This window comes from Cavia porcellus, unplaced genomic scaffold, assembly GCF_034190915.1.
Source record: "Cavia porcellus strain 051 isolate PalLab524CR breed Dunkin Hartley unplaced genomic scaffold, mCavPor4.1 scaffold_18, whole genome shotgun sequence".
Lineage (NCBI taxonomy): Eukaryota > Metazoa > Chordata > Mammalia > Rodentia > Caviidae > Cavia > Cavia porcellus.
Genome location: NW_026947501.1, coordinates 60,912,467 through 60,937,693, shown reverse-complemented (window position 1 = coordinate 60,937,693; position 25,227 = coordinate 60,912,467). Strand labels below are relative to the sequence as shown.

General features: G+C 37.1%; 1 protein-coding gene across 22 annotated transcripts in view; it reads right to left on the bottom strand.

Moving 5' to 3' along the window:
• The window catches only part of Lcorl (ligand dependent nuclear receptor corepressor like), a 171,228-nt gene extending 158,260 nt beyond the window's left edge, over positions 1 to 12,968 (bottom strand). For 6 of the 22 annotated variants that reach the window (XM_003465042.4, XM_013147333.3, XM_063230110.1 and 3 more), the window contains exon 1: positions 12,639 to 12,950. In XM_003465042.4, the coding sequence (XP_003465090.1) occupies positions 12,639 to 12,789 (151 nt within the window). In that variant the 5' untranslated portion in view covers positions 12,790 to 12,950. The other 16 variants (XM_063230113.1, XM_003465041.5, XM_063230112.1 and 13 more) reach the window with 10 other exon arrangements.
• Positions 12,969 to 25,227: the final 12,259 nt, after the last annotated feature.

Sequence of the window (25,227 nt, the reverse complement as noted above, 5' to 3'; positions counted from 1 at the left end):
TCACTCCATCATGCTCTGACACCCTACTCATTATATGACATGGCTCTGCCTCCCTCACACTTCACACAGTGCAGACACTGACTCCATTTGGTCCCACTTGATAGGTTTTAGAACTGAATTATTCAGAAAGGGAAAAGAAAGAAACATGGAAGAACAAATGATATTTTTAAAAATAAATGCCAGTAAATAAACTGTGTTAAGCATCTATAATCGGAGCTAATTAAAATGATAACCCATTTGTCAGTATCAGTGAGGGCCCACTACAGATATTAATACCTGCAGAAGCCGAAGTTCCTATATAAAATGGCATAGCATTTACACATAGCTTGTGCATGTCCTCTTGTATACTTCAAATCATTTCTAGAATACTAATAATACCTGATGCATCATAATGCTATGCAAAGAGTTGTTACAGTGTATTACTTAGCAAATAATGACCAAAAAATAGCTCACACATGTTCAGTGCAGATAAAAATTTTTCCCCAAACTTTTCACTCTAATTGGTTGAATCTGTGAATATAAAATCCATGAAAAGATAGAGATGGCCAAATGTATCTTAGTGTTTTATTATTTTATCCTAATTTCTTCTAAATTTTAAAAAGTCTATTGAAAACTATTACACAAAAGGAAGATCTATATATTTCAGCTAACCATGCATTTTTTAAGTATCCTATATAGGCCTGTGGAAAAAAATCTAATTAATTTTAAAGATCTACTGATTTTGCATTGAATTTTAAAAATACAGTTGTTCCAATACTGGCATTTTTAAAAACTCCAGAATATGCAATTTTGATGTGTTTTCATTAATTTGGTTCTGGTACATTTATCCATAGACAAAGTCTCCCTAGTTCCTGGTTTTTATGAGGAAATACACTCCTCTACCACAGTCTGTGTCTCTCTTCACCCCTACACAACTAAAGTAAATTATCTGAAGATTTTTGAATGAGTAACTGAGCAGACAGAGCTAACTCAGTTCTGTTCCTGTCACCCTTAGGAGACAGCTATTTAGGGAAAACAAAACTTCAGAGAGATCACATTGAACTGTGCTTCTGTAGGATGCCTAGGACTGGATAGGTAAGTCTGTCTATACTAGCCCATGAGACTATTTCTCTCTAATGTGGCTTCTACTAGTAACAAATAGTATGTCAGCTTTAATCTTTCTCTTTGTTTTATTTCCCTATTTCTCAAGTTGTTGAAAGTCTAGAAAGAAAAGGTACCGTCTCAGCAAACTCTGGTAATCCAATGTCTTAATTAAAATATTGCAGTGATGACTGCTCATTTTCCCAGTTTTGACTGAAAAGGGCTGTTTCAATTTCAGCTTCTTAAACTACTACAAACAAAAACCCTTCAAACCTGAACCAACAACAGATGTTCCAAATCAAAATAAACTGACTTACCTGTTCATGGTTATTATCTATTAAAACATCAAAGGCTGATAATTTCTCCTATAAGTGATCTTTCTAGAAGGAAGGAATTATGAAACAATCATTCATACTTCTAGTCCTACTTTCTACTCTCACTCTATACTCCCAAGGTAAAACAGTGCTGAATACTTTCAGAATATATCATTATTTCTACTTGGATGTCCTCGTGTATACTCTCCCTCTTTTCTCTACACCCTACCTTTCTGCTACATCCTTTAACTTTGAGATCAGTGAACAATAGCCTGCAAGTCAGATCTAGATCTATCTATTTCTGAAAATATATTTTACTGGAAGAAAGTCATGTTCATTCATTTAGAGACTGCGTTGGCACTGCAACAGCAGAAAAGAGTACTTGCAAGAGACACCAGTGGCCCTTGGGAAGTGAACTGTCCAAGGAGAATACTGACAAAATCATGTTACACCATGCCTCTTTATATTGTGTCTAGGACTGGAAGGCTAAGTGAGCCCTGTGCCTGCCCACCTGACTATACCTTTAACTTAACTAAACCTAAAATATTCACTAATCAGCCCTGACAGAATTTGCTGTACCTATTTGCACTCTGAAGCCTACTCTTTTTGGATCCTTCAAGACAAAGTTGTTTCCTCCTATCTTTCCATTATATTACACTAAGTCTAATCCTTACCATGTCTAATGATTATAAAATCTTTAAAATAAAGATATAAATCCAAATCTAGTGCAAACAGTAGATTTTTTGACCTTTACACAGTTTTTCTCTCATATAACAGCTCCCACAAAAACTTCACAATCTTGGGGGAAGTGCTGTGAAAGAAGCTTTTGACATTTTCTCTATTCTTCGGTCTTCACAAAGAATACAAAACTGGTATTTATAACAACATCCCAATAGTTGGTCCTAGTGAAATAATGTTTTAAAAGTCTTTTTTCATAGGCAGCCAACCCTCTTGAGCACTCTGCTTCACTGGTATGGAGCTTCCTTGTGCTTTGGCACAATCCTGTCTGGTAGGTTAACTCCAAATCAGGGAACTAGAGAGTAAAGAGATACAATTCCTATTTTTGGCCCCAGTTCTGAGTCAAGTTCTTCAATGTAACTTTACCATTAAAAAACTAGTATTTTGATACTTGATTTCTAAAATCTACTGCAAGTTCAAAACTTAGGAAGAAACATAATTATATCCCAATCAACTGATTCAAGATATGTGATGATTTACTGACAACAGTAAATTAATTTTTTAAAGAAAGATTCACTTAAAATGGTATCACACAATATGCTATACATATCATAACTTAATGATTAGCTTGACTGGAAATACTTTTTGAAGACAAAAAGGTAAATTTGGAACTCACATGTTTGCAATTTGAACCAAGACTACCTTATTTCTTTATTCAATATACTACTTGCCTCAATTTTCTCTAACAGCTCTCAGCTCAAATTGAGCACATAAAGAACCATAGATATCACAAATTCAGAAAAGTATTCTTCATCTTACTTAGTACTATGAATTATATTTCCCATCTAAAAAACAACATCCCTACATTCCATGCTTCCAACTACTGCTGCAAGTACCTGTTATTCCTCAAAACACAGCTCCTCTTCCAGGACTGGAGACTGAGCCCAGAGCTTTTGGTGTGCCAGGCAAACACACTACCACTAAGCTACACTGCTGCTTTTGGAAGCAGAGTCCTGCTAAACTGCCCAGGTTGGCCGACTAGCTCAGCTTTCCAAATAGCTGGGATTAAGTGTATGCCGTCAAATCTGAGGAAATATGATTCTTAAATTAGTGATCTACTAGAAATGTAACTTGAACAGATCACAATAATTTACTTTTGAACCTCCAAAAATATGATTATTTACATCATAAAATTCATTTACTTGGTCACCTAGAACTCCATGTTCACCAGTCAACATACACTTCCCTACTCCACCTAGGTACCTGACATCTCAGCATCTAAGGATCCTTCTTACTGTAAAGGTTTTTTTCTCCTCTTGCATATGGTGACAGCACTCCCTTCTCATTTTCTATTTAGTCAAAGGCATTGTTTTCCAGTATAGAAGTTCAGCACCATTACTTTAAGGTTCCTCTTCCACTATACAAGGATTTAAACATTTTTTTTTTTTTTAGGTATGGCACTGAATCTTCCTTTCGGCGTACATGATATGATTAAAAGGATACTCAAAAATTTGGAGCAATAGGCATTAAAGAAAAGCATATGAAAAAACTGGGTTGTTTACAGAAGACAGTAGAGACAAACAGTAGAGAAACAAGAAACAGTCTGATAAGACTATGACCACCTAGTTGAATATGGTCACAAGTCTTTAACTGATAAAAAAAAAGGGGGGGAGATGTAGCAAAACAGCTATTTCAAACAATTTATAGTACATTTTAAATTACATGGGAAGATACTAAAATCAGCATTGCAGATAATATCTGAATTTATCTCCATGCTAGCTGCATCAAAACTGAATCCAAGAGATATTGTAAAAGTAGTAACTTGGCAACAGCTTAAAAAGTGAAATAAGAAAATAAAAATAAATTTAGTAAAAAAAAAAGTAACAAATACATATAACATGATAGGACTGCTAACACTTATGGGAAAACTATGAAATGGGATGTGATACAGAAAAATGATGTCTCACTTTAAGTTTTATTTTCTAACAAACACAAAAATTCTTAAAAATTTTATTTAGTTTTAATTAAGAACAAAGTGCTATTCTAATGCAAAGATGGCATTATTTTGTTAGTTTTCTAGCACTTGCAGTTCTGGACCATTCATATTTTTCTATGTAAATTCTGTTGTGCATAACAACTTCTGAAAGGGCTACTGTATTATAGATTCAGCGCTAGGTACAGACTCTAATAAAGTTAAGTCTCAAAATTCTGGACCTATGACTTTGGTACTGTTATGTACCAGTCAGTCATGAGTACTAGTTACCTACACAGATAAGCCTTGACTCACAATATCCTGATCAGCTTCACCTGAAATGTGTTTAGAACACTTATAATACCCAACAGTTGGGCAAATCATAAATCATAAAGCCTATTCTATATTAAAAGGTTATTTCGTGTAATATATTGTATATAGTGTAGAGTATCAATTTTTTTTTGTCTTTTTCATTTTTTACCGGTACCAGGGATCAAACTCACGACTACCTGCTTGCAAGGCAGGCACTTATGCCACTGAGCTAAATCCCCAGCCCCGAGTATCAATTGTTTACCCTCATGAATATGTGGCTGGCTAAGAGCTGTGGCTGTCATGCCTGGCATCTTGAGAATATCACACCATGTATCTAGCCAGAGAAAAGATCAAAATTAAAAATTTCAATAGAGTCTCCTCAGTGTATCATTTTATACTATTACAAAAGAAAAAATCTAAATAAATTGGACTATCATAAATTAGAGATCATTTGTGTACCAAAGGAAAGAGTACTATTAAAAAGAACAATGTAAGAACCATGCACACACACAAAGTTGGATGTTTCACTGAAAGTCTAGACTGCTGATGATGAGCCCATGTTATGCATGCTACCATGGGCACACAGAGCTCCCTGCTGGCATACAAATCAAGTCACCCCAGCATTGCTCCAGCAGCCAAGCATCAGATAACAGTGCAGGTAGAGGCTATGCACAAGCTCGAAAAGGAATAGCAGCATCAGGTGATGACGTCACAAGCCATGATTCAGTAGTGCCTCATCTGAGCTTTTTGCATGACTGGTCAGAACATAAGTGGGTTTTGAGTAGCAGTTTCAACACTCAGTCTCTGAAAGATTCACCACTGATAAACTAGATGAATGAGGAAGAGCCACTATATCTATCTTGCAGGTAGAAGTCAGGAAAATAGGGTCACACAATGTCAACTTACGTGCACAGCTAATAGGGAAGGGAGCACCTAGCATTCACCCCAGGGAAGCTGCATGGGTGCAAAGAGGCTTCTATGTGGATTAATGTTAAAATGTTAATGATGCAGCAATAAGGCTATATTATGTTAATCTTCAGGCAATATCTTACAGCTATAAAAATATAAATTTGCATCATGCTTGGTCTCAAACATGGCTCAACTTGCAAGTGTAAAAAAATCCAGAAGTACACAAAATTTCAAAATTTACATGCCTCATTCATCAATATGCCTGTTATACAAAGAAAGCTGGAGATATGTCTTAGCCATTTGTTATGGCTTATATCTAGATGGGCACCATGTACTCATAGATGGGATTTTCAGAGCCAACTGGATCTAAGGTGTGTGAAACTGGGATTAAGAGTGTGTGGCACTAAATTAGTCCACCGATTAGCACCTTCCTGGATGTGAATAATGGGAAGGCCCACTCTGGGCGCAGACAGTACCAATCAGAAGGCAGATAACCTGAATGAGATAAATGGGAAAAGGAGAGGTGCTTAGCTGCTTGTGGCCTGTCTGTTCTGCCATGGACTGTTTCTCCTCTGGGAGGCCTCTTCTGCCACGTAACCTTACCCTGGAGCCAGTCAGCTATGGACTGAAACCTTCACAGACTATGAGCCAAAATAAACCTTCCTTCTTTTAACTTGTCAGGTATTTTGTTCCAGCAACAAGAAAAGTAACCAAGACACCATTCAATCACTCATAAGTGCCACAAATTCCATTTGTTTAATGCATGCCATTAAGTGGTACCACAGTTTACATCTTTAAGGAATAATGTATCTGCTAATGCTTGAAAAACTTTGTGATCAAAGTTTTTTGGTAGCTGACCCATCCGAATCAGTACTCATCAATCCAGATTTCTAAGATTTACATATCAGCAGAAATAGCCAAAGGAGAAGTTAATAGTAAAATAAAAGAACAGGAGGCAACAAACAGTCAGAAAGAAGGATCAAGTTGATTAAAATAAGAGTAATATTTATATAGCTGGTTTGTCTTGGTTCACATAGGGCAAAGTTTCATGCTAGTAATTTTCTGGAGAATAGTTCATGCCTGTATTTTGTACTATGAACAACTGCTGTGAATTTAACAACATGCAACATGGTGATTATTCTTATTCTCCTACTACCCTATTTAAAAACTTTTATTATTTCTCACTTTTTTTGTTTAAAAAAAATGAAAGAGTAGATACCAAAAAAAAAAAAAAAAAAGATTCAAAGTAGATGTAGTCTGATAACAGATTTAAAAAAAAAATGAAATGAAACTATTTCTTATATTCAGCTACCATGCAGGCAAAATACTTCTTGAAATGTAGAAAGACACTGAATGCCATTTGGTCTCTTTAAATAAAAAGCCATTTTTATTTATTTAAACTTTATGATTCTAAAACTGTAATTCTATTACAGTTTGGAGTAGTGTGATATGCAGATTATTCAGTGCCTTACTCTTTTTTCCTCTAATATACCCATGACCTGTTTTATTATGTATCAGCATTCCTACCAGAATCTACGGGCAAAAAATTTAAATAATCTCTAAAAGCACAAGTAACGTTTACTGAATGCTTTCTACATGGAAGACTCAGATTAAGATATACTGACACAACAGAAATAACTAAAGTTCAGTAAATCAGAACAGTTATTTATACTGTAAGTATAATACTTAATACTAGGATTCAAATACAAGCAAGTCTTGCGCCAAAGCCTATGTTGTCCTTTACTGTCCAAATAAAAGATCTGGGAAAAGATAAAAAAGCGCTATAGTTTGGGTTACTATCAAGAGATTTTAAGGGAAGTGATACCTTAGTACTTGTTATGGTTTGTGTCTGGATGTTTCCCCCAAAGCCTCATTTGGTCATGGGGGGCTTTCAAAGGCAGCTGAATCTAGTCTGTGATCTTCATTGTCTAGTGCTGGGACTGGCGGTTTGAGTGCTGCACTTGCCCTGGGGCGGGTAACCTTCACACAATATCAGGGAGGGAAAGAGGCTTGCTCCTCCCTTGCACTTTCACCCTTTTGTTCTTGATACTTCTATCTTCTGCTGCTTGAAGTGTTGCCCCTGTGCCCTGCCACCCTACCTAGGAGCCAGCAGATTATGGATGAAAGCTCCACAAACTGTGAGCTAAATAAATCTTTCCTTCCTTTATTTTGGGTGTTTTGTCTCAGCAACAAGAGAAAAGTAACCAAGATAGCACTCAAATCACCCAATGATGCGGCCATTTTCCGTATGTGGCGATAAAGCACTACTGAAACGTAGCTAGTCCAAACTGAAATGTGCGATAAATGTAAAATACGCAATTGTGAAAATTTAATATTAAGAATATAAGCCAATTCATTAATAATTTTTTTGTGGGTCAATGTTAAAAGATAATATTTTGAGTACATAAGATTAATAAAATGGGTTTTCTAATGTGACTACCAAAATATTTATAATCACACATTTGGCTCCCATTATATTCCTACTGAACACAACATTATACAAGAGAGACACCAGAGTTTATAGAATGATTCTAATCCAATCTTTGTCACTTTGTTACCATAGGAAAAATCATTAGATTATCAGTTTTTATTTTAGAAAAAATAAGAGTTTAAAATCACTCTGGAAACCTAGTACACAGATTTCTGTTCCTGTATTTGTCACATTCCCATCAGTGGGATAAAATATTCAGTGCCCACAACTTAAAGTAGGAGAGGTTTATTTGGCTCACAGTTTTAGACAGCTCAGTCCACTGATGGTTGGCTCAAGACAGAGGCATGATAGAATACACAACCCATGACAGCCAGCAAACAGAAAAGAAAAAGGGAGAAGCCAGAGCAGAATATACCCTTCCAAGTCATGATCCCAGTAATCTACTTCCTCTAACTAGGCCCTATCTCCTAACAACGCACTCAGGCATGTACTCATATGGATTAATCCAATGATGAGTAGGGCACATCACCTTGACACAATGACCTTCCAAAAACCTTACCTCTGAACATATGAGATTTTTGGAAGTCATTTTAGATCTAAACCATAACAGTGCCTAAATTTATTTTCCACTAAAAAATATAGAGGTGACCACCTTGGAGAAATGACTGACACAAGAGATGGGACAGGTAAAGTACATGAACCTGGAACATCCTGTTGTTGTAAAAACAAAAACAAAATTCACACACTTAATAAGGTTCCCATCAACAAAATCTGACATAATTTGAGACTCAAATAACTGAATAACTAAACAATAAATAATGGAGAAGATTACAGATGTCAACTTCTAACAACTACAGAAAGAATAAAGTTAGATAATCATTGATGGATGCTACACCTTTTGGGAGAAATTTTGGTGGGACTATGACAACATTCTGTTCTTCAAAGTATATGTCTATAAACTGAATATTAATTACAAAGAAGCAAATAGCTTTTAGGGAGAAATACATTTTAATTTTCAAAGGTGACATCATTGGGACAAACCAACATCATGAGCCTAACGATATGATGTACTGAGAAGAGCAGACTATCTCTTCAAGTGAAATTTCTGCCAAACCTATAGTCAACCTAATTGTGAGGAAATAAATTCAAATTGAGGGACAGGCTACAAAACAATTGTCCTATACTTTTCAAAAATGCCAACATCCAGAAATAGGCGAGGGAATATTGCCCAAAAACCGCCCCCCAAAACAACAAACAAACAAACAAAAAACTAAGTATGATCAAATGTAGTGCACAGTCTTAGAGTGGATAATGAATTAGGAGTAGGGTGTGAAGATTTTAGACTAAATAAATGAACAGACAAAATCTGAAGATGGATCATAAACTAGATAGTAATATGTCAATACTAAATCTGTTGATTTTAAATTTCTACACTGGTTAGATAAAACGAAGTCCTTATTTTTAGAAAAATACACACTGAAAAGATAGGAGTAAACAGGTAGGATGTCTTCAAATTACTCTCAAATTGTTCAAAAATATGTATATGAAAATAGAGCAAGAATGATAAATCAAATATAACAAAATATAAAACAACGTGGATTATGGTGAACATGGTTAAAGGGATATAGAAATTCCTTATACTATTTTTACATTTTTGTAAGGTGAAAATTACATCAAAATATTTTTTTTAAAAGAATTTCCCTACCAGGGCAGGAGATTTAGCTTAGTGGTACAAGTGCCTGCCTGGTGAACCTGAGTTCCACCCCCAGTACAAAAAAAAGCCTATCACTAAGTTTTTAAAAAATTGGCTTTTCTCTCCTAATAGGCCATAGAAGGCAGATATTTTAAAATGTACTAATGTATTTTTTTACTTTGTTTTTATAATTCATCAGATAGCAATTATACTTTTAATTAGATCCAGGATTGTATCTATTACTCTTCAATATCATTTTGAGTGCTAACCATAAGCACTCAAAACAGTTGTAAAATGAGTGCACTCAAAATTAAGGCATAGTTTAGGATTACAGAAAAAATAAAATTACAAAAAGCACTTAATTGTAAATAGAGCTACAAAACTAGAAACTAGAGAAACAAAACTAGAAAAAAAGAGTTTCTCCAATTAAAACAAAAGCCAAGAATGAATAAGACAACTAACGAGTCAAAAATCTGAAACAGGTTCTATAAATATGGATATGGTAAACATCTTTTTTATATGAAATATTTTCATCTTTTCAACCAAGTGCAGTATTAAGTAGTCATTCACAACTAAAACAACATTCTTCCGGATAAAATTTGAGTGTAAATTATCCAGTTATATATATCCAAAATGAATCCAATTAAAGAGTTAAGCTAAGAACTGGGATTCCAAATTTCACTAGGGTCCCAGTACTAATTTGCTGTACAATCTTGACACACTACCTACAATTTCCATATCTCACTTAAAAGTAAGACTTCTTCATTTTCATTTTGTTCCAGAAAAGCAAAAAGGGTGTTACCTTATAAAAATGATTCCATGCAGTAAGAACACTGAATAGTCAATACAGAAACACACACCTTATAATGCTCACATATACAGATACACAAAGAGAAAGAAAAAGAACATGGTTATTTTGTAAATATGTTTACAAAGTATAAATGCAAGCATATTAATTCCAAAGGTGACTTAAAATAATTATACCAAGTACATTTTTGTATAATCACACCATAAACATGACAGGACACCAAAAAACAACAAGTACAAACCCTGTTTAAAACGATTTTATTATAACAAGGATCTTAATAGCCCTCTTGATTAGAATTGTGAGACATAATTCTCAAATAAAGCTAAAACCCAGGAAAAACGTATTTTCACGTACAGTACAATATAATTATGTATTATATTAAAATGTTACGGCTTTCACATTAGACATGCAGTATAAACTCACTTTTAAATGTCTTCCAAAACTACTTGAATAGTATCTAAGTAGGCAACACGAAAAGATAACCTAGTTCCTTTTTCCATCAAATTCTATTACTTTTAATTTTGTTTCACCTAATTAAAATTTGACTTTTTCAAACTTAAGTGTATTTTATGATACAAAGCTATACTTAATATGTTTAAATAAGGCAAGAAAAACAAAACTCAAAATATTCTAAAACAAAAATTCACCCAATATGCTTGAGTTACTGTGTACCCTGGAAAAAATTTAACATAGTAATAGCACAAGGCAGTAGTGTAATGCTGTCATCTATCTGATTCTATCCAATGAACACAGCAATTTCTAAATAGGTTTTGCAGAAAAAACTTTAAGAAATTACAAAAATAGGTCCATTTTGTATTCAAGAAAGACAAATATCAAGCACCTGGTATAAAGAATACTGTAAGGCTTTTTAAAAACACTTCATGAACTAAAGTCATTTATGAGTAATTAACTAAAGCCTTTTCCGTAACTTTTCCTTAGACAAGGCCAAAATACATTTCATAAAAGTAAAACAGTAAATGGCACAAACATCACTTAAATGCCCTTAACTGGAGCAACTTTCCGTTTTTGTACCTTTTTTCTCTATTCACTGTATTCTGTAGGGCACATTTTCAAACTGAAGTTGTTCCTAGTTTAATCTACCACGATCTCCTTGTCACTATTGAAACAAGAAAGATCTTCAGAAGCAAACTAAACAAAACTCAGAGGGGTGGGGCAGGGAGAAGGGGCGCGAGGTGGCGCCAAGAACAGAGAAAAACAAGGTAAAGAGAGTTGTTTCCTTAAGGCTCTAAGGTTACTTCCCAACTCCAAAGGCTCTAAGGTTACTCCCCAACTCCAAGATTCACTCGCAGAGGGTAGAGCAAGCTGATGCTCCGTCCACTCCTTGCACAATACAGTTTCCCTTTCCACTGCTCCCCAGGAACAGCTGCCTCCCCAAACTGCACCGCACAAACACCCTGCCGAACCCCGCCGCCAGACCAACCTGCTGGACAGGGGCTCCGGGCCGACGAGTGCCCCCTGGAAAGTACGCGCGCCAGGAAGCCCACAGCCAGGCTGGGAGTCCCACGTCTCCCGCCACCCGGCACGCACCACAGTAAGAGCCCCAAGTCCAGAAGTTTGAAGCAAAACCAGTCAGTCCCCACCGCAAGGAAGACAGGATCGCAACGGGGCTGAGAGGTGGAGAGGGCGAAGTGTCCGCGCGCAGGGAAGGTCCATCACCTGACAGCCAGAGGACCAGAGCCTACCGGGCATTCGCGAACAGGGGCCGGGAAGGTGCCGCTGCCATGGCAACGCCCCCCCATCCGTCCAGACTTCCAAAGAGGGAGGAAGAACTTCAAATCCCAACCGTCAGCGCTCGAGCGGCTCCTTCTTAAAGGGGTATGCACCACACCGCCGCCGCCGCCGCCTAGCGCGAGAGGGCAGAGTAGGGCGCCCCCCGCCCCTCGGGCGACGCCCCCCGCCGCCCCTCGGCCCCCTGCCTCTCGCCCGCGGCCCCGGCCCCGCGAGCGCCTGAGTGTCCCCCGGGCACTGGTTCCCGGGAGCCCGGCCGCGTCTGCCACTCGGCCCCCGGCGGGGCGAAGGGGGTGTGTGTTCTCCGGTGGAGGCGCGTAGCTGCCTGTTTCCCCGCCGCCGGCCGCGGGTTCCGCTGCGCCCGGCCGCTCCCTGCTCCTGCCCGGCGACCGCGGGTGCCGAGGAGTTGCGGGGCCCGGCGAGCGCACGGCCGGCTTCCCGGGGGCTCGGCGAGCGGATCCGAACCAACAGTTCTCGGGGAGACCCTGGAGCCGGGCAGGCGGGCGACACAGAGCGGACCGCGCCAGCAGAGTCCCCGAGACAAAAGGCGAGCGCCGGGGCCGCCGCTCCCATCGCGCTCCCAGCCGGACCGACCCGAGCCGGAGCCGAACTGAAGCCTCAGACACAAACTCCTCGGGCTGTAGCAGCTGTCGCCGCGCGCAGTCCGGGGCCCCGGCCCGTGTCTCTCTTACCTACACAGTGCATGAGGCGGTGGCGCCAAGAGTCGAGTTCCCGCCGGAATCCTCTCCTCTCCGCCGCGCACCGAGGGCTCCTACACTGAGCGGCGGCGGCGGCAGCAGCGGCGGCGGCGGCAGCGGCCATTCTCTCTCTTCCCTTGTCCATCTGCGTCCCGCGTCACGCGCCCTCATTTACATACGAGCGGCGCAGGCACGAGGCAGGGGCGCGAGCCCTCGGCGCGAGCCCCGGAGCGCGCGCCCCCCGGAGGGGGGTTGATTGACACGTGTCACTACCTTCCCTCGGCCCTTCCCTCCCCCTCCCACCGCTCCCTCGAGGAGAGGCGGGGAGAGAGCGCGAGGAGAAGGAAGCAACCTGCCGCTTCCGCTGACCCCGCCTCCCCAGCCACTCCCCCCCCCCTCCCCCCGAGTTTACTCTTGCAAGCCATACTGCTCCTGCAGCCCGCGAAAACCCTGAGCGGGAGCGAAAGACCCAGAGCCGGCCAGGAACCCGCGTGCTAAGGGAGCGCACTGGCAACGCCTCCCTTCTGCCGTGGCGACGGGTTCTGGCCACCCGGAAACTTCATGTCCCATGCCCCTTTGCGCCCTAATTCCCAAGTGGAGCATGGGGCTGTCAAGCGGTGCACGCTGGGTATTGTAGTCCAGCAGCGGGGCGCGCTCTCCAGTCTTTGCACGCTGGGTGAGGTGCTCCAGAGGTGAGCTGAGACTGTGTGCTGTCCGCCTAGCCCTGTCCTACCCCGCAGCTTTAGCTTCCACAGTGCCGCGAAAGAAGAGTCCAGGGTTCGCCTCGTGTTTTAAGCACTGGAAACTTTTCCAGGTCCCTGTCATCTCGCCACTCTCCTCGGAAAGAGCGGGTCAGTCATTTGGCTGCATGTCAGGTAACTTTAAGGAACACACAGTGACTTCAGTTTTCCAGGTGAAGAGATCTCGGAAAACGAGAAATTTGCAAGGATTAGGGAAAAGATGTGCTTTTCAAAGGAAAATAATTTTTTTTTTTTTTATGGAGGCTCGGGTATAGCTGGTTGGAAACTTCAGAAGTGAAATTTTTTATGCTACACGAGATGTAGTCTTAGAGGACAGAGACATAACTCAGACTGCTGTGCCTTCGCATGTCCGATAGTTCCACCCTGTGCGCCTACATTTGCACGGCATGGACTTTAGCACTTTTCAGTTATTAGGGAATGAAGTCTGTGTTATGCTGGAAAAAATACCTGGAAGAAGGGTGATCTTTGGGTTAAATAACATCTTCAATTACACTTTTACTTTATGCCACAGCAATTGTGCATTTACTGTATTTCTGTAAGTTACAAGGGGCCAAGCTGCAGCTAAGCCCTTAGTGAAGTTTGCCGAGAAGTGCTGCGTACTTCTGCGTACTGGGGATTTATGCACCAGACTGAGAGAAATATGTTTGAATTCTTCGTGGAAACTTGTTAAGTCTTGAGTTATATACCATCGTCCCTGTGTTGTATCTTGTCTTTATCCGACATCTTTCCTAAGACCCCCATGAGAAAATATTTCATTGTTCACCATTACCTGAGTAGTGAAGAGAAAATATCACATCTTCATAAAGTTAGTTTTTAAGTGAAGTTTCAAATCGTCTAGACTGGTTACAGTTGAAAGCAGATTAAAATCACTTATTGTAAGTGCTTTTGGAACTGTCGGTAGTAGATGGTTTCAGTTACGAATTAGACTCAGAATTGTCTTTGTAGCATCATGTTTGTAATAATCTACATTAGTTAGAATAGAACAGGTTATGGTGCAGTAACAAAAATCCAAAAATCTTAGGGGCCTTAAAAATAATAAACCAAACTCATTTTCTGCTTATCCATATCTTGTGTAGTGAGGGAGTTCATTCCAGCAACTGAATTCCTAGGGTGGTGCTTTGGCTAAATCTTGTCCCTGGTTTGGTAGGTAGAAGGAAAATCCAAAATGGTAAACTGATTTTTCCTAAAAGTGAATGAGCCAATTTTACCTATATTTCCATATTGACCAAAGCAAATCATATAGTTATGACTGTCTTCACGGAGTAGAAAATGTATAATTCTAAGAATTTCCCGGAAAAAAAAGATGTATTGGTGAGTAGCACCAAATCTTATTGCAATCTATCCTTCTAGTCATGGATTTACAGTTCACTTTTTTTATAATACAAAGTACATTCACTTCTTTCCCATGCGAGACAATTCAAAAGGTCTGTTTAGTAAGGCATTAATATTAAAGTCTGGCATCATTGGGTGATGCTTAGTCGTCTGTATATTAAAACTGGTTAAAACTTATCTTGTTATGGAGATTTAAGAAGGCATAGTATCTGTCCTCCCCACTTACACACACACAGATACACATGCACACACACTCACACTCAGAACCAACATACAGTAGTGAGATGGGGCAAAGCAACTTTAATATTTTAGTTCATACAGAATACCAGAGACTGGCTGATTTATAAAGAACAGAAATTTATTTCTCACAGTTCTGGAGTCTGAAAAATCTAAAACAATGGTGCTGGCATCTGGCAAGAGACATCATGTCATGCAGAAAGGCAAAGAGGGCAAGAAATTTAAAGAGAGCAGAACCCACCTCCCCTTTTATAACAAACACACTCCAGAGACAACAAATCCATTTACTCCACTCTGAAGGCCTACTCACTTCTCACTATTTTTTTGGTGAGACATACTCAAAACAATAAGGTAAACACTGCTACTTAGAAAAAGGGAAAATAAGAGATGTATATCAGATATTTACCAGATGTTTTACCATAGTTAACATCAGTTTCCAACTTTGCAGCCTCCAACAAGTTTCTCGGCTGGGATTGCTAATGCTGGGTACTGCAAAATCTAGTTTGGACTCATCCACTACACCTGTAAAGTTATGGCTACATATTTTAAATTTTTGCTTATAATTCTGTAACCTTCTGGTACCAATTTCCACATTAGAATGGCCCAGTTTCAAAAACTTAAAATCTCAGTGGTTTAAATACAAAGTTTGTTTCTCACTACACTGTCTGTCAGTGTGAAAGTAAGTGGGGAGAACTGTTCCTTGTCCATTCAGGACCAGGCCTTGTGCAGCTCAGTCATCTAGAAACTCTCCAGTCACTGTGACAAGAGAAAGATGATGCAGAATCATGGTCCAGTGCTTATGGCCTCCAAAGAAGACATAGTTCCGTGGATGAAGCAAATTATAAGACCAGGTCTAGTTTTAAGAAAATGATATGCTAGCAAACTACCCCAAAACTCAGTAGTTTAATATAGCAACTATTATATGATACTATAGAATGATAATTTGTGCTAGAATCAATGGACATTTCTGCAGGCTTCTTGAGCTCACTTGGGTGTTCGTGGTTACCTGCTTGTCAGCTAGACAACTCTTATTTCTGAAGGTTAGCTGACTGTCAGCTGGGACAACACAGCCCAGTATTCCTCATCCTCAAGAGGTTAGGCTTCTTCATATTGTGGTTACCACAAGTCCACAAGCAGTAAGAGATCAAGCCCTAATCCTTAAGTGTTTTTCAAGTGTCGGATTGGGTCATATCTGCAGAAGTCCCAGTCGCTAATTGGCTAAAGCAAATCACATAACCATGCCTGTAGTCAATATGGGGAAATAGATTCTTCTTCTTCTCAGAAGGATCTGCATGTTACCTTGCAAATGAGTATAGATAGAGGCAATGACATAACTTGTAACCACTTTTACTGCCTATTGCAGTTGGGAAAATGCAATATTATCATATTCTCTTAAAGAAGAAGAAATAGAAATATAAACAGAACTAATGACTATAAAATTTCTAGAATTTCTCAGAGGAAAAATGAAAAACATAAAGGGAGTTAACATTGGAATTCAGTTGCATTTAAAAAATAAAGAACTTTTCATGGAAACTATGACAGCATAGGATAATCACTTCACAAACATACAAATAGGAATTTAGCTGATAAATCATTTCATTCTAATCATCTAGTACTGAGCTAGTTATTTAATTTGTTTCTAAGTTTTATTTATTTGTTTTTATTTGAGATATCTGTTAACTCAGAGAAAAAAAGAGAATCATATCCAAGTTTGTTTCCTGCACCAAAAAAGGTTACAAGGGATTTGAATATAACAACAGATATATGGTAAGAAATGTTAATATGCTTCACAAAGATGGTTTTGCTCTGCTATCTACATCCTGTATGTGTTATATCTCTTGTTTATTGCTGTGTAACATACCAATCCATACCATAGTGCTTAAAAGAACTATTTGTTATTACTCTCAAGTCAGGATATCTGTTCTGCCCATATGGCAAGGTTCTACATATCTTGACTGGGATTGCTAATACTGGGAACTAAAGAGCTAAGCTGGCCTCATGTTAGTATGGTGGGCAGTTTGGTTCTCTGTGTGCTGGGGAAATAGGAATAACTCTTCATAGAGTCATGTGTCTTTTATCCAGAAGATAGCTAGAGTTTGCTTATTTACGTAGTGGCAGCATGTGAGGCACGACAGGGTAAATACTGTGTCAGTGCTTTTCTTATTTGTGTAGTGTTTGCTTGCTAGTATCCTCTTGGCCAAAGCAAATCACAAAGATAAGCCAAAAGCCTCAGTGGTTGGTTACTAATTGTTTTAGTCACTTTCTCTCCTGGTGTAACACAGCACCTGATGCCCACAATTTAAAGGAGAAGAGGTTTATTTTGGCTCCTGTTTTCAGTTCATAGTCTGCTGGCTCAGAGGAAGAAAGGCAAAGTGGAAGATCCTGGGTAAAGGAAAATTGCTTATAATATCGATCCAGCCAGTGCAAGGAGGAGCCAGGAAGGAAAAAGTGCACTTCCAGGTCACACTCTCAGGAACCAGCCATTTCTGACCTAACCCACCTCCTAATAGTAAGTCAGCTATAGTGGCTCCATGGTCCAATCCTATTCTGAAAGCCTCACCTATAAATATATGAGAGCTTTTGGGAACAGTCTATTGTTTTTAAAGCAAAACAGAAAAAAGGGTAGAAATAATACAGAATTTTTAGAAAAATAACAGTAAGAAATTGAACAGTGTTGATCTAAACCATAGAACTAACAAATGGCTACAGAAAGATATGAACAAATTGGGGGTCATTATTACAATGCAGCTACTATAAACGTACAAGTTCAGCTATCCACTGAAAAACTAAGCAAGTGTAGAATTCTTATACCAAGAGTAAACTGCCAGGCAAATTAATATTTTATTGATTTGACCATTTAGTAGTCAATTCTTGTGATTGAAGGTATGTTTTAGGAGAACATGTTATAAAATTACAAAAGTCTGAGTAGTTGGAAATACATTTCTACAGCAGAAAACTATAAAATAACATAGGAATAAGACTGGAGTCAAGCTTTTGAGGCATTAATCCAAAATAAAAGTTATTCTTTTGCTTTATAATAAAGATTTAAAAATCCGATATATTAGTAGTATTGTAAAATAACTATTCAGCTATAAATTATCAACATAAAACACAAAAGTACCTTTTACAATTTAATAAACTTGAAACACTTTTGTATGCGCTAGATATTTACAACTATGAAGTAGAGATGTCTTAATTAACTATAAAAAGTTTTATAACACAAGAAACCGTCCTTTGAGTATCTGCCTTAAAAGTTGCATTGTACTATACTTCCTTTACTTTTGAATTATAAGAATGCATTTCACTGATCAAAAATGGAAATATCGGGCACCTTGACTTGATCGTTATATATAGTATACATGTATTGAATTATCACACAGCCCCATAAATTTGTACAATAAAATTATAATCTAAAAAAAAATAAGATAAATTGGTTAACCATTTATCTATGGCATGGAACATATCTCCCTTACAGAAAATTTCAGGCACATAATCATAATATCCTAAATTTCATGCAAGTGTTTTAGATTCACCCAGGCTCATGAGCCAAAGATTTCTCAGCATCCTTTTTTCATTTTGAAGACTTATAGACAGTATCACAATACATGTATACATACTGGTACATTTACTTTCAGTTTTGTAGTTACATATTAGAGACACCTAAAAGAGACAATGATTTTATCTTCTTGATGCCATTCCAAATATCATCAATACTTTTTTTTACATTTTATAAAAACAAAGATGAAATTTCACAAGAGAGAATAATCATTAAGCAAACAGAAATAGAATGATGATGCACTTATTTCTTAGATTATGCTGCATACCTATCTTTTCCAACACTATTCCTAACATACATACAAATGGACATATAGCTTCCTCAGTTATGCCATTCATCTCATGGTAGAATCTCATGTTTTTGTTCTTTATGTTCTTTGTTTATTTTAACTAATTCATATTTTTAAAACTTACTGTTATATGCTGTTAGTGTTTTTATAATAAATATATAGAGTTGGACATAGTTTTTATTGTAGTAAGAAGGCACAGACCTTAAAATGTCAGGATGGCTAACACATAAATTAGGGACAGCATGTTTTCCAGGTTTTTTAAAAATAAAATCATAAACCTCTGGGCTTGGCACTTGAACTTAATACCATTTGCCATCTACTTTCTCTTTCATCCACCATGATAATAGGATCTTCTCTATCTCTACTCTTTTTGTGCCTATTTGAGATCACTCCCAAGACCTAATGGATTATTATCACTTTCATTTTCAGCCTTTTAATAAAATTTTAATGTATTAGAGTTTCAATGATGTCAATTTGATCCAATTTAATCCAATTGCCTGGTTCAGTATCAAAGTCAAGTAAAAATGTCATCTGTAGCACCTAGACTATTACAGTTTACCAGAAATATAATTATCTAGGTCAACCCTCTAATTCTGCAGATAGGGAAATTGGGGCCTAAAGATGATAAGAAGTGTATGTGAGTCACACAGGTTATGAGTAGTGTACCTAGATTAAAGTTCAATTTCTTGATTCTTTGTGTTATTCTTCATGCTGTAAGAGGTATCAGTTGTCTGATACTTGCATATATTAATTTATTTACTACAATCTTAAATATAAATATTTTTATATTATTATCCTCATATCAGGCAAACTGAAACATAACTTGTCTCAGAGAAGTTAAATAATGTATCCAGTATCATCCAGGTAGTTAGCAATACAATTAGAATTTGACCCTCTGTCCGTCCAAATGTAGCCGCTACTTTTCTTTAGAGAACAGAAAAGAAGATGATAAAGCTGCCTAATGCAACCAAACATTTAAAAACCTAAGTGTTTCCTGATTTCTGGTATGAATCCTTATCTTTAGGAGAAGATAGTGACACAGAAAAGAGTTACAAAAAATCATGGTTCCTCAGAATTTTATCTGTTATTTTACTGCTCCCCAGCCTGACATTCCATGCTGTCTTACTCACATGAGGCCTCTTCAGTACTTCTCAATTAAATGATGACTGCATTGTATGCTCTTAAAGTACTTTGTTCACACTTATTCTCATGGTCCTTATGTTTTTTCTGTGTACTATAATTATTTTTGGACATACTCTTCCTTTCTACAGCCTTGTAGGTTGCAAAGCCAAGCTATGGATATTATTTACCTTCTCTATATAGTAGAATTCTATACTTGGTTGATATACAAAGATACATTTGTTTAATTAAATAAAAGAATAACAAATTATGATTTTAAAAAAACATGGAAGATGTAGAATGTTTTCACCATCAACCACCACTGTCTTTAGGCTATCCTCCTAAACCCAGGCTTGGTTTGTGTCCCTGCCATCAACTCAGTGATAGAAGGTGGCACATATGTGGTGATACTGGTGGTGGTAGAGGGGATGCAGTTGAACCTAGACTCTCATGGAGCTACAGCTCTAACCCTTTCATTTTTTTTCTTTGAGACATTGTCTCTTTCACTTGCTACATGATCCCAGGCTGGACTTAAAAGTTGCTATCTTTCTGTATCAGCTTCTCAGAATGCTGAGATTATAGGCACATGTCACCATACTCATCTCAGGGACTATATTTTAAAACAAGAAATTAACTTCTTTTGGCCTTTCTGTATGTTAAAACTTCTCATACACCTAATTCATAATGTCTTATATGAGTAAAGTATGTTCTTTAACTTGTCAGAATGCCATGGAGAAGCAGAATAAGAACAATTTATGAATTTGATCATTGTTTTTCATGCTGTTGACGTGATTTGGCCTTCAGTTTCAACAAATGGAAAATATTTATTTGATATAAAAATAGTGTAAGATGCCAATGTTTTATGATAAAGAGGTCAAGTAATAAAACTCTGAAATAAAACCTATTGTATAGAGGTATATTTTAACCTTTCACCATAGAAAATGTTTATTTAAATTCTGAAATCTGATAATAACCCATATTAATATTCTCCTAGATAATACATGTAAAATAAAGATAGATGTTAGAAAAGCTTTTATACTTTTAGTTCCTTTTAACTTAGTCAAAATTAGATAATACTTGAAGATTAACATTATAATGATAAAATTAAATTATAACTAATAATTATTTGGACAACACTGCAAGGTAAAAAACAATCTAATATTATCTTATCATAGGTTTTCAAATCAGTGGGCAAAAAGTACCTGATTTTTTTCTTATTCATGAGTTACTAAGCTCAAAATATAAAACTTGAAGGGAAAAAATCTAAATATATTTTGAGTTTCTCACATATGAGAAACCATATATTTAACCTTCTGAAGGAGGTAGACTTTGTGAAGATGGAAAGAGGATCTGGGATGGGGAAGTGGATAGGAAAGGGAAAGGGAAGTAAAAATGATTACGATGTAATATATATGTGCACCAATTTCCCAACATGATTGTAAACACTATGTATTCCAAACATACACCAATAAAATATATAAGAAAGAAACCTAAATATAAAACTTTGTAACTATTTTAAATATGATTGGTCTTCCCCATTCTCTGTTTCTCCATTGTTCCCAGGAAACAGAACAATTGTAAAACTGAAAAATGAGAAGAGCTGAGAGCCTGGCTAAAGTATTGCAATAGAGCTGCAGAGAACCACCTCCTCTTCCAGTCTTCATCTGCTTTACATGCAGCCAGACATTTTTATCTCAACTTTGGCAGGAAATTTATTCTATAGAAAAATTGGGCAGAAGGCTTAGGAATTTGAGGACATTCAACATAATATTTGTTGAAGGCTAACATAGTCAGAATGCAGATTGTGACATGGAAGTAGACTGAATTTACCCCACCTTGTTTCAGGAGCCCTTATAACTTTTCAGCAGGAAACTGGAAGATACTTCTGAAGAAAAACTCAAAAGTTGTAACAAAAAGCACACAGACACTGACTTTTGAATGTCCCTCTGATGAGAAGCTGGCCTTCTGCCTGATTACTCTTCACTAAAGCCCACTTGCCATCAAAACTGGCTCACACAGAGCTTCCTATAAACATTTGAGAGCTTTTCTTGTAAATATGCATTGACATTTGTGGAAAACATCCATCTTGAAAGACAGACAGAAAGAACAAAAAACAGATGAAAAGAATTCATGGAAAAACAGATTACAAGGTATAGAAAACTTCCATTATAGTTAATATCTGCAAAGACATAGGAGAACATATTACATCACTAAAACAAGATTTACTTTGAAACAAGGTATAGAACAGAGGACAATGGTAAATTAAGAAAGAGCTCTTGAAATTTAAAAATGTCAGATGAAATTAAAACAAAATTTAAAAGAAGTATTAAGAAATGAAGATGAGATTCCCTTAAAGCAGTGCTTCAAAGAACACAGAAACATCACAGGAAGTAAGAAAATTTCAAGATCAATCCAGAAAGTCCAATGTTTGATTAGCATGAGTTTCAGAGAGAGTAAACAAACTGATAGTGTGTTTTCAAAGAAATAATGAAAGAAAAACTGCCCAAACTGAGAGAAATGAGCCTTAGGGTTAGGTTATTTCATTGTAAGCCATATAATAATGAAATCTGAGGACTCCAGAAATAATGAGAAGGTTCTAGAAACTTTAAGAGTGTGAGATATAGATGATGGTAATGAATAATGAATCAAAAGAGCATTGTGACTTTTCAACAGATGACAATAATGTTATCAAAAGCATGACTGAAAATGATCTCCAATCTAAAATTCTGAAACGTGTCAAACTATCAGTTGTGCAAATGGAATGAATTTTCAGGCTTGCAGAACTTCAAACTGATGACTGCCTTTGTATCACTGTTCAGTATACTCCTGGGAGATAATGTTTCCTTGTATCAAAGAGGGCAAGTGGTCTAGGAAATAAGAATTTAACACAAAAGTAAGATTAAACACATTTCCTGAACTGAAGATGGGGCAGACACAGATAAAAGCTGACAGCAGACTCAGAAAGTAGCAAGTCTAAATACAAGAAGGATAATGGAGGGATCCATCCAAGAAATAGAAATTATGCAACAGGTTTGACCTGTGTGGAATAGAAAATTCTGGGGGGCTATGGAGGGGAACAAGAATTATTAACAATAGATACAAAAGTAATTTAGAAAATAGATCTTAATGTCTGTGACCTCTCATTTTTATATTCTTTTCTGCCTATGAGGGTAACTGGTACAGAAGGATCTCAATGCTTGCTGAGTATGTAGTGAAATGAATGCATGACTGACTGATATTTTTAGTAAATTTTGTACTTTTCTCTATCATTACCCAATGCAGTTACTTGATCATATTAACAATATGATCTTAACAATGTGTATTAAATAGTATGAATGTAAATTTTCTACTTAATCCTATGTTAACTCCTTTACATTAATCATAATTCTTAGTTCTGAAGAGGAATTAAAATTTGTGTGACTAAAGATGGGAATTCATTACAATTTTGTAAGAGGTGTTCAGAGTAGTTGTAGACTTAGTCCCCCAGACTTGCAACACCCCTTTATAAATAATTACTCAAAATCCCTGAGCTGATTCAGATTCTTAAGCCAATTATTATGTTCCAAGGAAATGGAATATTCTGATGGGATAGGCTTGAGTTACATACTCAACTCTGTTAATTTTGGGTCAGCTTCATTTAAACTGCATTAACTCAAAATCAAGAGCAAGTTCATTTTACAGAGAAATACCAGTGCCTTGTTACCAGAAAAAGGGAATATAGATACAGAGGCAAAAATAAAAAGTAATTTCATTGAAAAAAACCACCTACCTTACCCTTATCAGAAAGACAAACGTCTAGAGAGAAATAGATATTGTCAGTGGGTAGGTAATATTTTTATATCTATGCTAAGCACTAAGGCTTAACATCAGATGACAGTGGGGCGGTATATTCAAAATTGTAACTGAAAAAGACCTTCAGCCTAGAATTCTGAAATGTGTCAAACTATCAGTCAGTTCTGCAGAGTGTCCTCCAGACCTTTCCAAATAGAAAATTGCATCAAGAATACATGTTAAATGTGACTTCATATGTCCTTATATTTCATCCTGAACACTCTGACTTCTTGGCGTGGTAAATTGTATATCAATACCTTTCAATAGAATTATATTGTAAAACTCAATGGGACTTAAAATTTTCTAGTAGCCACTTTTCAAAAGTGAAAGTGTAATTGATGTTAAGAATAAACTTTACTTAATTCCACGTATCTAACATACTAATATTTCAACATATAATTATATAAAACTTACTCATGAATTATTTTTGTATTTTTTCCCTGTAGTCCTTGAAATTCTGTATGTGCTTTACGCTTGCAGCAGATCCCAATTCAGATTAGGCACGTTTTATAATCATAGTGGGTAGAGGGGATCCTATTGGCTGAGCAGATATGAAATGTGAAAGCTGTTTTATACTACTAAGTGGTCCTCTTTTCTTTCTTAAAAGCCTTCCCTTTTCATTCTACTCATCTTTCTTCCTCCAGTCAGATGGCACAGTGCTAATGCATTCAGAGTCTTACAGTTTTTAAAAGGGAATAAGAATAAACATTCATATATTTTCTACTTTTCAAGAATAAGAGTTGAAATAAAATGGCAACTCACACTAGTGCTTTCATTTAGTATAAGTTAAAGCAATATGAAACAGATGATCACATCTTGATGACAATTATGGTACTACTTGGCAGGAATAAGTGAAGAAAGAATTTGGCTTGGTAGCATTAAATAGCTGTCCAGATAGAGTCTACAAAGAATAGGAACAGCAAAAAGAATCAAGTTACCCATGTGCAGCTAATGAAATAGTTGCATCATGGTGCTAGGGGAATCTCAGATGCTAAGATAGAGCACCTATGAGCACATCTTAATTCTTCAAAGAAGTTTGGTTTGCACACACTCATGTTTGAGAGTAAATCCTCAGATGTTCTCTCTCTTTTTTTTTGCACTTTTAAAGAACAGACTTTTTCTATTATGAATCCTGAGATCCAAGAGTTTATATTGGCACTTTGAGAATTATGTAAAACTTATTGCCGAAGCAGCATTTTGATTTAGAGCACTAATTTTCAAGCACTTCTTAAGAAAAGATTTTAAAAATACTCTAAAATAAAAAGTGCTCCAAAATGTCAAGTACTTTGGGATGGATTTTGCATGACTTTCTCAGTTCAAACAAAACTGCAGTATATGTTAAAATGTGAGATAGTTCTATTTTGCAGATTTACTATGATTAGAATTTATATACAACTATAAAGTCCTGTTTGTTTTCACAGACATAATTTAAACAACTTGCATTTGTATAAATTGAGT